Source organism: Muntiacus reevesi, chromosome 1 (genome assembly GCF_963930625.1).
Source record: "Muntiacus reevesi chromosome 1, mMunRee1.1, whole genome shotgun sequence".
Lineage (NCBI taxonomy): Eukaryota > Metazoa > Chordata > Mammalia > Artiodactyla > Cervidae > Muntiacus > Muntiacus reevesi.
In genome coordinates, this window is record NC_089249.1 from 283,711,464 (window position 1) to 283,724,478 (window position 13,015).

A 13,015-nucleotide genomic window follows, 5' to 3' on the forward strand; every position below is an offset into this window, starting at 1 on the left:
CAGACATGGCCTACTGAGGGAAACACCCACAGAAATTTTCAGAGATGCACGTCTTCCTCTCACGGATGTATTTCTCAATTCTTCAGTGAGGGGAGTGTCTTTGGGGGATGGGTATGCAGATTACATGCAGTAAGTCTAGGGTAACATTTCCCTCAATTTTGGATTCCCTGCTGCACATTATGCCAGGGAAGCTTGGCGTTTCAACCTCACAAACTTAAGGCAACCAATGAGTCTAAGTTTCCATCAATCAACCAAGTAAAGTATTAGAACCACCTCTAGCTACATGAGTTAACATATATAATAAAAACTCTATCAATAAACTTGACTCAGCATACTATTACATCCCATCATCCATGGTCTAACACCTCAGAATTCACACAAACACATGTTCTCCGGGTTTTTGCCTATATATTAGCAAAGTCTTGTCATTCCTTTGCTTGTATGTTGCTTCTTCCTTATCATAGTGCACACCTATACTCCCAGGAACTTGCTGTAAATTGATTTTAGTTGTGACAACACTGGTGGGAGAAGGTGGTTACCATGGTTTTTGAGGAGAATGTGAATTTCCTCTCAAGGCACCCGCCCCAGGTGAATTTTCAAGCAGAGGAAGTCTACCTCTTCAGAAACTGGAGGGCAACCTACTCCCATAGTGAGAGGGGCTCAGAGAAACATGTGGGTTCAAGATTGTCCATTTTCTCTGGGTCTAACCCACTCCAAGTTTTGGGATCCTGTTATTTAATAGCACTCTAACTTTTACATGAGAAACTTAGCATATCTGTGAATTTGATAGAAGTTGTAATGCAGTAACATGAAAATGAAAATGTGTTTGATTTTCAGCAATATCATTTTGTCGCTACAATCAATGAGCTTCATTTAGGATTGGACAAAATCTCTCTGGTAACTTGGAACTGTGCTTGTTATTTCTCTTTTTAAGCATTCAAAGGAACTCAAAAGAATACATCTCACACCACAGTCCTTACAGTTACCTCACAGCTGTAACAGTCCAGTGTAACTGCCACTTGGGGCCCCAAGGCACTTGTAGTCCGGCACCACAAAGTCCACAGGTGGCTGGTTAATTGAGATGCCCCCAGCACCACAAAGTCCTAGCCTCTTGATTCTGTGAAGAAATTCAGCACCCAGCTCAAGCCCAGGTGTCCAATCAAACTGAACCATCTCTTGGGACTATAAAAAAAGCTTAATAAAAAGAATTATTAACTACCACAGGGTTTTGGACTAATGAGAGATTCACTAGTAAGATGAGTGAAAATACAGAAATAGCCGCTATAAGGAGTCAGACTTATAAATAACCCTGGGGTTAGGAGACAGAGTTGTTAAAGATGAGCTCCCCCTGTCCTTCTCAGGGCTAAGACCCAGACCTGACTGGAGAGCGCAGTGCCTGGCCCACTGCATGGCAGATAAAGCACTGCGGTGCTATTCCGCGTGAAAAATCCGCCCTCTGGAGCTTGGTATGAATCTTGCATCTTGCCTCCAGGGTGCTCAGAAAATTATTCAGGATGTCGAGTCTATTTTTAGCCCCTCTACTACAAAAATGTTTGGATGGCATTACTGACTAGATAGACGTGAGTTTGGGTAAACTCCGGGAGTTGGTGATGGACAGCGAGGCCTGGCGTGCTGCGGTCCATGGGGTCGCAAAGAGTCGGACACGATTGAGCGACTGAACTACAAAAAAAAAAAAGAGTTGGCGAAGTGCTAGCTAACCGTTGGCCCCTGAGCAACACAGGAGCGCGGTACGGGGAGAGCAAGGTATGCTGCCCCTGCCTGCCTGCCGATACACCAAAACCTGGCAGAAAACGCAATTCTTCCCGGAACGTCTCTTCAGCCTTCTCCACGGACAAGGCGTCCGCCTCTGCTGGCAGAGGAACGCTCACTTCACAAGGCCCAGATCCATTTTCCCAGTGCAGCCAAAAAGGGTGAGCCGAGCTGAGACGCAGTGGCTACCCGGCCGGCACAGGCCGGTTTCCCGCACGTTCTGCGGCCGGTGTCTATACCTGTCGGGGGCTCCTGCCCTCAGGTTTGACCGGAAGTCAGGGAGGCAACGGAGGCACAACGCGCAGCCCCCTTTTCCTCACGAGTTTCTGCCCACGGCCCTTCCGGCCTGGGCCTCGAGGTCAGGAGACCGGGGCGACGAAAGGAGGCGGGCAGAGAGCGCCGCGGACCCGGGGGCCCGGCGTCGGTCCTCCCGCGAGGCCGCCCTCCCGCCGCGGCGCTCCAGAGGCCGGCGCGGGCGGGCGGCGCGCGCTGATTGGCCGCTGGGGCGCCCGCCCCCCGCCCGCGCGTCGGGGGGCGGGGCCTGACGCCGCCTCGGCGCCGGGGCCGCGGGCGCCCACTGACCGCGCGGCGCTGCTCCGCCGCTGTCTCTGCGGGCTCGCGGCGGCCGGCGCGCGGGCGCCGAGGGGCGCTGCAGAGCCGGCGTTGCCTTTCGCGGCGGTCGCCGCCATCGCCGCGCGTGCGGGGCGGGCGGGCGGGGACTCGCGGCTGCGGCTGGAGCGGGCTTCTCCGGGGGAGGCTCCCCTCCTGGCCCCGTCGCCCTCCCCCGCGCGCCGCCGCCGCCCGCCCCCAGCGCCCCCCGGTGCTGCCCTGCTCCCGAGAGCCCGGAGGCCGGGGCGGCGGGGGCGGGAGGCCGGCCGGCGGGCGCGCACTCTGAGGAAAGTCCTGTCAGAGCCGGGCGCGCCCGGACCCGGCGGCGGCGGCGGCGGCGGCGGCGGCGGCAGCGGCAGGAAGGGGCTCCGCCGGCGGGCGGGGGCGGCGCCTCGGGGCGGGCCCGGCAGTCCCGGCTCTAAGTTGTGGGGCCCGGCCCCTCCCGCCTGATTTCCTTCCCCGCGGCTCCGCGGACCCGTTCCCTCGGCGCGGGGCCGCCGCGACCGCACTCGTGGGCGGACAGAACGCGCCGGCCCGGCTCGAGAAAACTTTTCCTGCCGACCCGGTGCTCGCGACGGCGGCAGCAAGTCCGCGCGGCGACCCTGCCTGCGCCTGCTCCGCGCGCCCCGCCGGCGGCCGGCGCGGAGCTCCGCGGCCAGGGCGAGTGGGCCCCTTCCGGGCGTGAGGCGTCCCGCCCCGGGGAGGGCGGCGGGCCGGGCCGAGGGCGCGTGGGGGCGCCGGAGACGAGGTGCGGAGCGCCGCCCGAACCCGCGCCCGCGCCGGAGAGGAGCGCGTGCAGGGTGAGAGCCCAGGAGCCGGGAGCCTCCGGCCGCCGCTTCCTGGAGTCCGCGCTCCGCCGGCTCCGAGCGGGGACCGTGCTCGGTCGCCGGGTCTATCGAGGAAACATGAAGTTGAGCCGGCAGTTCACCGTTTTCGGCAGCGCTATCTTCTGCGTGGTGATCTTCTCGCTCTACCTGATGCTGGACCGGGGTCACTTGGACTACCCCAAGAACCCGCGCCGCGAGGGCTCCTTCCCGCAGGTGAGCCCGGGGGAGTGGGGCTCCGGGGGGGTGCGGGCGGGGCCCGTAGTTACCCGCTGCTCCGCCGAGGCTCCGCGCTCGGGCAGGGCGAGGCCCAACTGGACGGGGGAGGCTCGGATCCTTCTCCCGCTCGGATGGCGTTCGGACGGCGGTGGCCGCGACCCGGGGAGCCGCCGCCTCCCGGGGCGCGCGGAGTTAGCAAAGTACCGGGCGGGCGGCCTGCGGTGGCGGGATCACGCCCCGGGGCCCGGGCCTGCGGGGGCGCTCACCTGCGGGCCGGGCCGCCGGCGCTGCGTGCGGCTCGCTCGCGTGCAGCGCCCCCTGACAGCTGTTTGGGGAGCCCCCCGCCAGCACAGAGTTAAGCCACCGCAGACCCCCTGCGCGACCTGGGTCGCGGAAACCCATCGAGCAGACCCCATGTGGGTGTTTTATTTGTTTTCTAACTCCACTGTCTCCGGAGACATGAAAGTTTATTTGGTGTTGCGGACCTCCAGGATGAAAAGCTGTAGGGTTGATTTTGGTGTCGTCATTCTTCAGCTGTTACCTCGGGTTTGTTGGGCACAGTCGGGAGAACCTGGGGAAGCGCGTGTCATTCTCCAGCCGGAAGCTGTGGGGCGCTCCGTCCCGGGCCACGGTCACCCTGTCAAAGGAACTGGGAAAGCGACCCATCTTCAGTCTTTTATTTAAAGTTACTAAAAATAAGCGAACGGAAGGTTCCTATTTGGGAAGATACCGCGCCGCCTGTGCGATTTGTTTCAAGTTATTTGCCAATGATCTGTAAGATCTAGAAATTTTAGTAAAACTGAGTAATGTGTAGTATCCCCTGCAATGAATGAACCTGAAGAACCCAAAACCCCAACAAGCTGATACATCAGCTACTTAACAGCAGAGAAACGTAGGACGTGAACAAGTTGGCGTTTTTTGTTTTGTTTTTTATCTTTTGTGTGACAGTGTAAATAATGAAAGAATATTCTTGCCTTTTCTTCCGGTGGTACACTAGGGCAAAAGGCTTGAATTTAATGAAATTAGACTAATTTTACCCGAATTATTATGAAAGTGAAAAAAGACCATGTGACACCATCGTGAATGGTGTCATCAGTACAGAGCACTCAAAACGCTTTGTAGATGATATTAATAATCTGATTGTAAACATGTATCCAAAAATTTAAAATCGTTTGCTTTTGTTATTGAAAATACAAATTGTGTGTCTGATGCACAGTGAAGCCAAACAACACTAAAACATTGGAGTTTGGAACAGAGGCAGGCCATACAAGGGCCATACAAGGAGATGGGTGGCTCATGTCTTAAGAGCCCCAAATTTACTCAAAACTTTCATGAAAGCCCTTTTAAAAGCAAAAGGTGAGGGAGGGGCATGGTTAATTGCAGACTTCTTGGTGTCAAACCCTTTATTCTTGAAGTCAAGTCATGGTCAGGTAAGGATGTTTCTGTAACTTTCTATGTAACGAATATTATTCTCTGTCTTGACAAAAAAAAAGGGGGGGGGGTGAGATCCCCAGGCACAACTTTCCCCACCGAGGTCCGGGTCCCTGCTAAGAGGAGGCGGTCTCAGCGGTGGCTCCCTCAGGGCCAGGGCCCTAGACCCTGCCCCGGTCATCGCTGAGGAGCCGGCCCCGGACCCAGCTGGCCCACCGAGTCCTCCGGCCGCCAGGACAGTGGGCCGGGGCTCAGGCTGCTGCCGTGCAGATGGCCGCTGCCATCAGGTCACAGAGGCAGGGACGGAGGAGAGGGTCACCGCCGCCTCCAGGCCTGGGCCAAGGGGTGCTGCGCTGTGCTTAGTCGCTCAGTCATGTCCAACACTCTGTGACCCCCTGGACTGTAGCCCGCCAGGCTCCTCTGTCCGTGGGGACTCCCTCCCCAGGCACACACCCTGGAGCGGGTTGCCAGGCCGTCCTCCAGGGGATCTTCGCAACCCAGGGATCAAACCCAGGGCTCCTGCATTGCAGGTGGATTCTTTACTGCCTGAGCCAGCAGGGAAGCCCAAGAATACGAAAGCGGGTAGCCTATCCCTTCTCCAGGGGAGCTTCCCCACCCGGGAGGCGAATCAGTGACTCCTGCACTGCAGGCGGGTTCTTCACCAGCCGAGCTGCCCGGGAAGCCCTGGGCCAAGGCTAGCGGTGACTTTGGGGAGGGCTCTGGAGCCCGGCAGGACCTAGCTCTCAGCCTGTTCCCTGGGACCCGCAGTTCATCCACTTGCCCAAGGCCAGAGAACAGGTCAGAGGGGCGGGGGGAGAAGGCCAGGAGCCACCTCTTGCCTCACTCTCCACCTGATGACCACCCTACAACCATAGGCTGAAACCCTCATTGACCGTTGGTTGCCAGTGAGCGGGGCAGTGCCAACCAATGGCTGAGCAGGACCACTAACGGGCTCTGATTGACCGTTGGTTGCCTGTGGGCGGGGCCCACTGTGGTGCCACCAATAGCTGAGCAGGACCTGTTACCTGGTAATGGCCAGTGGGCGGGGCCTACTGTGGTGCCAACCAATAGCTGAGCAGGACCTGTTACCTGGTAATGGCCAGTGGGCGGGGCCCACTGTGGTGCCAACCAATAGCTGAGCAGGACCTGTTACCTGGTAATGGCGTAGTGATGCGCAGCAATGGCTCTGTTCTGAGGGCTGCAGTCGCTGTGCTCTCTACACTTTTAGGTGGTAGATTATGGAGAAAATACGGTGGGATGGGCACTGTGGGGTATCGTTAAATACGGAGTTTAGAGTTTGTCCACTGCTTGTTGATGAGACTGGATAAACAGTTTAAAAAAAGTGGGGGGAGCGGTGACACCCTGGAGTTTTAAGCCTTTCTAAAATATGTTGTATAATTTTGGGGCTTAACTTAATGTGATTTTTGCCCCAGTAGTACCACTTTTAGAATTTTCTCCATTACAGGGAAAACCATAAAAACTGATCTTACTCAGAATGTTATCTTGAGTAATATCCTTTGGGTTTGACTTGAAGATCACTTGGAAATGATTTATGCAAACATCTGAGGTTGGCTTCTCTGGCAACCTTGATATTTGACTGTTTCTAAAGAAGTGAGTGACTCATTTGGTCTCTAGAAAGTCTTAATTGAAGTTAATTCTAATATTTTAGCATCCAGCCCTAGTTCTCATCAAGGAACTGAAGTTCTGCTTAGAACATAAAGCATTTAATGGAAAGTGACAGTAACTGCTGGAAGAGAAGGCCCTGTGTGTATTTTGTTTTGTGCGCAGGGGGAGAGGGTTTGTAAAGTAGAACTTTTTATACTTGTTTGTCTTTCTTAGATTTTCATACTGGGTCTTCAGTGCAAAAGACACCTTTGCTGATTTAGCTTTGAAGAGTCACTGAATCCCCAGGCAGGTGGACTGGATAAATATTCTTATACCCTTGTAAGTCTGATACTAGCTTATGTGTTTTAGTCTTACTTGATAAACTGCATTCACACAGTCACCATCTAGTAGGTGAGGAAGCTCAGGCATGAAGAGGGTAACTTGCCCAAAGTCACCAGCTAAAAGCTGAGGTTTCAGCAGGCAGCCTTTGGAGTCTCAGCTCTCAGCCATTACGCTGTACTGCCCCTTAGTGATCCTTTGCCTACTGTTTAGGCCCCCGCTTCCTTGTAGAAAATAGAGCGTGTTGCTGTGTGGCTTCTTAGCGTATGACTTTTTTTTAAAGGAATTTTTAATATGAAGACCTAAGGAATGTGCTGCTTCTTTTTTTTTTCCTTTGATGCTCTTAAAAAATTTGTTGATTTTGAAATAATTGTGGGGTCACAAGCAAGTATAAGTCATAATACAAAGAGATAACATGTATCCTTTAACAGTCTCCTCCAGCGGTAACATCTTCCAAAACTGCAGGGTGACGCCCTGGATGTTGATGTCTTGATCTCGTGAAGATACAGAGTACTCCCGCGGCACGAGGACCCCTTACATTGCCCTTCAGCAGCCCCAACCACTTCCTTCCCATCCCTGCCCCTTCTAGCCCCTGGCAGCTACTCATCTGCTCCTCAATTTCTGTAGTTTTGTCATTTCAAGAATGACTAGTGAAATCACATAGCGTGCAACCGTTGGGGATTGGCTTTTTCCACTCAGTGTAAATCTCTGGAGAGACATCCAGGTTATTACATGTTTGTCCCTTATTATTTTTTGTTGATGTTGTTATCTTTTCATTTTTATTTTTTCCTTATTACTATCGAGTAGTATTCCATAGAGCATAGTTTGTTTAACCATTCATCCAGTTGAAAGACATCTGGATTGTTTCCAGTTTGGGATAGTTTATTTTGAATAAAGCTGCTATGGATATTACAAACATTCACATGCAGTTTTTGTGTGAACACATGTCCTGATTTCTCTGTGAAAAATGCCCAGAAGTACAATTTCTGGGTCATATGGTATAGGCATAGAGTTTCCCAGGTGGTTCAATGGTAAAGAACACACCTGCCATTGCAGGAGATGCAGGTTCGATCCCTGGGTCAGGAAGATCCCCTGGAGGAGGAAATGACAACCCACTTCAATATTCTTGCCTGAAGAATCCCCATGGACATGGGAGCCTGGCGGACTACAGTCCATGGGGTCGAAAAGAGTTGGACTCGACTGAGCATGCACACAACACGTATTACACACATAAACACATACACATTGTACAGACATACCTGAGAGATATTGTGGGTTCAGTTCTAGACCACTGAATGTGCTCCTTTTTATGAAACGTTTAATGCTTGAGATTTGTACCTCTCCTGCACTATCTTCCCAGCTCACTTGAGAGCTAAATGTTATAATGGAAACCATTATGCAGCATAGCATCCCAGCATTTGAGTTGATTTTTATTTTTTTCACTCCTTCTAATATCTGTGTAAACCTTAATCTGATGAGAATACCAAACAGCGAAACTAGGTGGCACTAAATTGTATTTCTTTGACGAGTTTGGGTATTGAATTCTTTAAGGTAGTCAGTCACTGTAAACCACTTTTGGTGTCTAGTAAAATGGTTTCTCTAGGAAGGGATTGATTTGCTCTGAATTGTCCATTTTAGTTTCTTCCAGTTAACATGGAACCTTACATGGTCCATCATGTAAACAAGGTATGTTTTAAAACTGTCTTCAGTTGAGAGCAGTCTATGTGCTGGTTATTCTAGCTTTCTTCCCACAGGTCTGTGTTTTCCACCACTTGGCCAGACTCGGCTGGAAGTAAGCCCAACTCTGGGTGCTCCAGTTTCCCCACCCTGGATATAGTCCTTAGAAGACTTTCCTCTGTTTCTGGGAGGAATTCCTTTGAAGCCTTGAGGCAACAGTAGCTTTTGTGTGTCTCTTTCAGGGTTAATAAATCTCAGCTAGAAAAATTAATAAAAATTCCACTCTGAATGAGAGGTTGACCGGGGCCTAGTGCCCTGAATATGCTTTGAGGTAATGTAAGAATTCAAGCAAATGGAAAGGAGAAACACTGTTAAGGTGTTCCTGAAATTCTTCATCACTTCCCATAAGTAGATTTCACAGGCTGCTTACCATCTACATTGTGTTTAAGCAGATGGCCTATTAAAGTCTTATATTTGGATCTGGAGAATTAATGACTCAGGTTGTATATAACAAATTATCAATTTTTAGTATAGCATATGATATAGGGATTAATTTTACCTCTTGAAAGTTCAGAGATTGAGATTGATGGAAAATGTAAAATTGAAGTTCAGGTTTTATCTTTGTGCCCAGGTAACATTTGTCAAGTGACAAAGTGTGAATCTGATAGAAAGGCGCTGGTAAAAAAAAAAAAAAGGCACTGGTAGAGAGAGACTTTTCTGCCTTTTTTGTTTTTTTTTACTTTGACTGTGAAAATATAATACAACTATAAAAATATGCTAGAACACTTTACATCAGTACTACTTTCTTAAGAGTTAACATAGTATATATTTAATAAAAGTTGACCTTAGTTCCCCAGTTTTTTTTTCTTGTTTTTAAAATCGGTGACTCTTAAGAGAAATAAATAGAGAAATATGACCTTTTCTGCTTCTCCACACTCCAGTGCACTCCGTTTATAAACTGTGGCACTTGTTGCTGGGGTTTGTGCAGGTGTGTATCAGAGAGTGTGTTTCACTTCTTGAGGTCTTCTGTTTGAGATCTGTGACTTCTGGGAAGTGATGGAACTTTGATCAGGGTGGCATCCAGGGATTTCAGAGAAATGAGTAAACGAACAGGAAAGCCCCTGAAGAGAGTTGGTTTCCTCCTCCTCCTCCCGAGTCCAGCAGTCCTTCAGCGCTTCTCTTACCTTCATGTTTCACTAAGGCTAAAGGGTCTTCCTATGGACAGACACTCAGGACTGCACCCGGTTTGAAGGCTTAAGTTTATTAATTTTTAAGTTGAATTCAATGTTTTATTTCCAGATCAGCACTGCTGTTAGGATTTAACCAAATACATTTGCTTGGGAGATGTTGCAATCCTATTTATCTAAAAGAGATTTTCTCTGTGACTCATTAGTTAGCATTAAGGGATATCTGGGCTGTGGATAACACATTGATTGAAATTACCACTTTTATTTGTTGTTTTTAAGTCAGCTATTGCTATTTGTGATAGCTGTTAAAAGTTTGGCTTTTTTTTTTTTTTTTTTAACAGACTGGACTAAGTGTTGAGATTTTCCCAAAAGGAGTAGATCAGTAGCTGCTGCTGATTCTCTGCTTTGCTCTTAGTTTTTAAAATCCAGCAGTCTTAGTTTTCCCTTGTTGTTCCCTCATTTCCATGGTAATCTTTAAGGAAACAGGAGGATATTCAACAACTAGGATACCATCTCCAGCTGCTGGATTGTACCTTCTGTCCTGGTAGCACCATCTTTTACAGGAAATGGAGAACTCAAGAGAGGAGGAGGAACTCTAAAGAGCAAATTTTGCTTCTGTTAGTTGTGATTAGCAAGTTGATCAGGAGAGGAGGTAGACCATTTTAGCTAAAACGGGTTTCTGTTTCAGTAATAGGTGTTAATAGCAAAACTGCTATTTTTAAGGTCGAAACCGTGTTTAGGTTCAAACAGGTTTGAGGGTCGATTGTACTGAAATGGAATTCAGACCTAGTGCTTGGGTATTGCTGAATTTGCTTTATGATAGGGAAGAATTAAATAATTTGAGTGGAGTAAATTCAGTCTCCTGAGGTTACAGTGTAGTTTTTCTGTGAGACAGTGTACTTAAGTTTAAGGTAATGTTATTTATACTTTTATGCCACCCAGTGCATAGTTGGTAGCTGGTAAATGTTTTATGTTGAATTTGTAAATTTAACTATTTCTAAAGAAAGGATCACCCTTGGCACACCCTGGTTTAGACTTGCGCGTGCTCCTCCTCTGGCTGCCTCACTGCCTGTGCTGTTGACGTCTGTGCCTGCAGTCTTCAGTGTGGGGAACTGCCGTGCACATCCTAGGAAGTGTAGCAGCATCCCTGGTCTTTACCCAGGGGATGCCAGAAACACCTTTCTCCAACTGGGAGCTACCAAAAATGTCTCCAGACGTTGCTAAATGGCCTCCTGAGGAAAAATCAACCCTTTTGAAAACCTCTTTGACTTCACTCTCGCCAAAGACGTGTTCTTTATGCTGATCGCACTATGTTGTAATTTTGCATTTTAGGAAAAAGTGACTAAAAGGTTCAGTTCTTTGTTTTTTTTAATTAGAGTTGATTTGCAATATTACGCTCGTTTCTGGGGTATAGCAAAGTCTATTCAGTTACACATACGTGTGTGTGTGTGTTCTTTTACATGTTCTCTTTCATTGTAGTTTATTATAGGGTATCGAATGTAGTTCCCTGGGCTATACATTAGGACTTTGTTGTTTATCCATTCTGTATATATAGTTTGCCTCTGCTGGTCCCAGTCCAACCCTGCCCCCTACCCCCTTGGAAACCACAAGTCTATTCTCTCTGTCTGTGGATCTGTTTCTGTTTCATGGTAAGTGTGTATGTGTCATATTTTAGATTGCACATATACGTGATAGCATACAGTATTTGTTTTTCTGTTTCTGACTCAGTCTGTTTAGTATGATAATCTCTAGGTCTATCCATGTAGCTTCAAATGGCATTATTTCATTCTTTTTTTTATTTCTGAGTGATACTCCATCATATGTGTGTGTGCCGCATCTTCTTTGCCTGTTCATCTGCAGATGGACGTTTAGATTTCCCCCCGTCTTAGGTATTGTAAGTAGTGCTACTGTGAACACAGGGGCCTTCCCAGGTGGCTCAGATGGTAAAGAGTCGACTTGCAATGCAGGAGACCCAGGTTTGATCCCTGGGTCAGGAAGATCCCTGGAGAAGGGATAGGCTACCCACTCCAGTACTCGTGCTTGGAGAATTCCATGCACAGAGGAGCCTGGCGGGCTGCTGTCCATGGGGTTGCAAAGAGTTGGGCACGACTGAGCAACTAACTTAGTATGAAGATAGGAGTACATGTCTCTTTTTGAATTATAGTTTTGTCTGTATATCCCCAGAAATGGGATTTCAGGATAACATGGCAACTCTATTTTTAGTTGTTTGAGGAACCTCCCTCCTGTTCTCCATAGGAGTTGCACCAATTTTCATTTCCAACAGCAGTGTAGGGGGGTTCCCTTTTTTTCATACTCTGTCCAGCATTTCTTATTTGCAGACTTTTTAATGATGGCCGTTTTGACCATTGTGAGGTAGTACCTCTTGTAGTTTTGATCTACATTTCTCTAGTAATTAGAGATGTTGAGCATCTCCTCTCTTGTGCCTATTGGCCATCTGTATGTCTTCTTTGAGGAAGTGTCTGTTTAGGTCTTCTTTTCATTTTTTGACTGTGTTTTCTTGTTGTATGAACCACGTGTATATTTTGAAAATCAAGTCCTGTCGGTCTCATTGTTTGCTCATAATTTCTCCCAGTCTGTAGGTTGTCTTTTTGTTTATGGTTTTCTTTGTTGTGCAGCAAAACTTGTAAGTTTGAGCAGGTCCGTTTGTGTGTTTTTGCGTTTGTTTCTACCGCTTTGGGAAAAGCCAAGAAAGCAGTGGTGCAGGTCATGTCACAGTATGTTTCCCTGTGTTCTCTCCTGGGATTTTATGGTGTCATGTCTTACGTTTAAGTCAGAAGGTTTAATTCTAACACTCAGGGATAACTAGCTTTTTTTTTTTTCCACGACTGAAATGTGTCCTTTAACTAGATGCCCAAAATTCACTTACATTTTTAGGATTCGTCATTACAATATGTTACAGAAAATACAAGAGTAGATTATGTTCGTATGGAAGTTAAAAACGGAATATTATTATAATGAAACAATTAAAAAATAATTGGGCAAGTGTTTTATTCTGAGAAAAACATTTGATCAAATGATAGTACATAAGCCATCTTTTCCTTTATGCAAACTTAGTTAAAGGTTTAGATTTATTCCCCTTGCCTTTTAGCACAGGAAGATAAGATATATTGATTAGTAATAAGGTAGTATGAAAGGCATATGCAAAAATAATTTGAGAGGTCTGAAACTTTCTCAGGCAAGCTATTTACTTTCTTCAGAGTATTACTTGTTTTATTTCTTCTAATTCTGATGACTTTGGTTACTGCATTTTTTATTCCTTCTTGAGATCAGAAAAGGCTGGGAAGGAAACTAGAAGGTCACCATTGGAGACTTCCTTCCTGTTCACTTCATTTT

At 48.2% G+C, this 13,015-nt stretch overlaps 1 protein-coding gene across 1 annotated transcript in view; it reads left to right on the forward strand.

Moving 5' to 3' along the window:
• Nucleotides 1–3,246: 3,246 nt before the first annotated feature.
• Nucleotides 3,247–13,015, forward strand: part of MAN2A1 (mannosidase alpha class 2A member 1) — a 191,308-nt gene continuing 181,539 nt past the window's right edge. Inside the window, exon 1 of the mRNA XM_065923691.1 lies at nucleotides 3,247–3,419. Within this exon, the coding sequence (XP_065779763.1) occupies nucleotides 3,285–3,419 (135 nt within the window). The 5' untranslated portion in view covers nucleotides 3,247–3,284. The remainder of the gene's footprint in view (nucleotides 3,420–13,015) is intronic.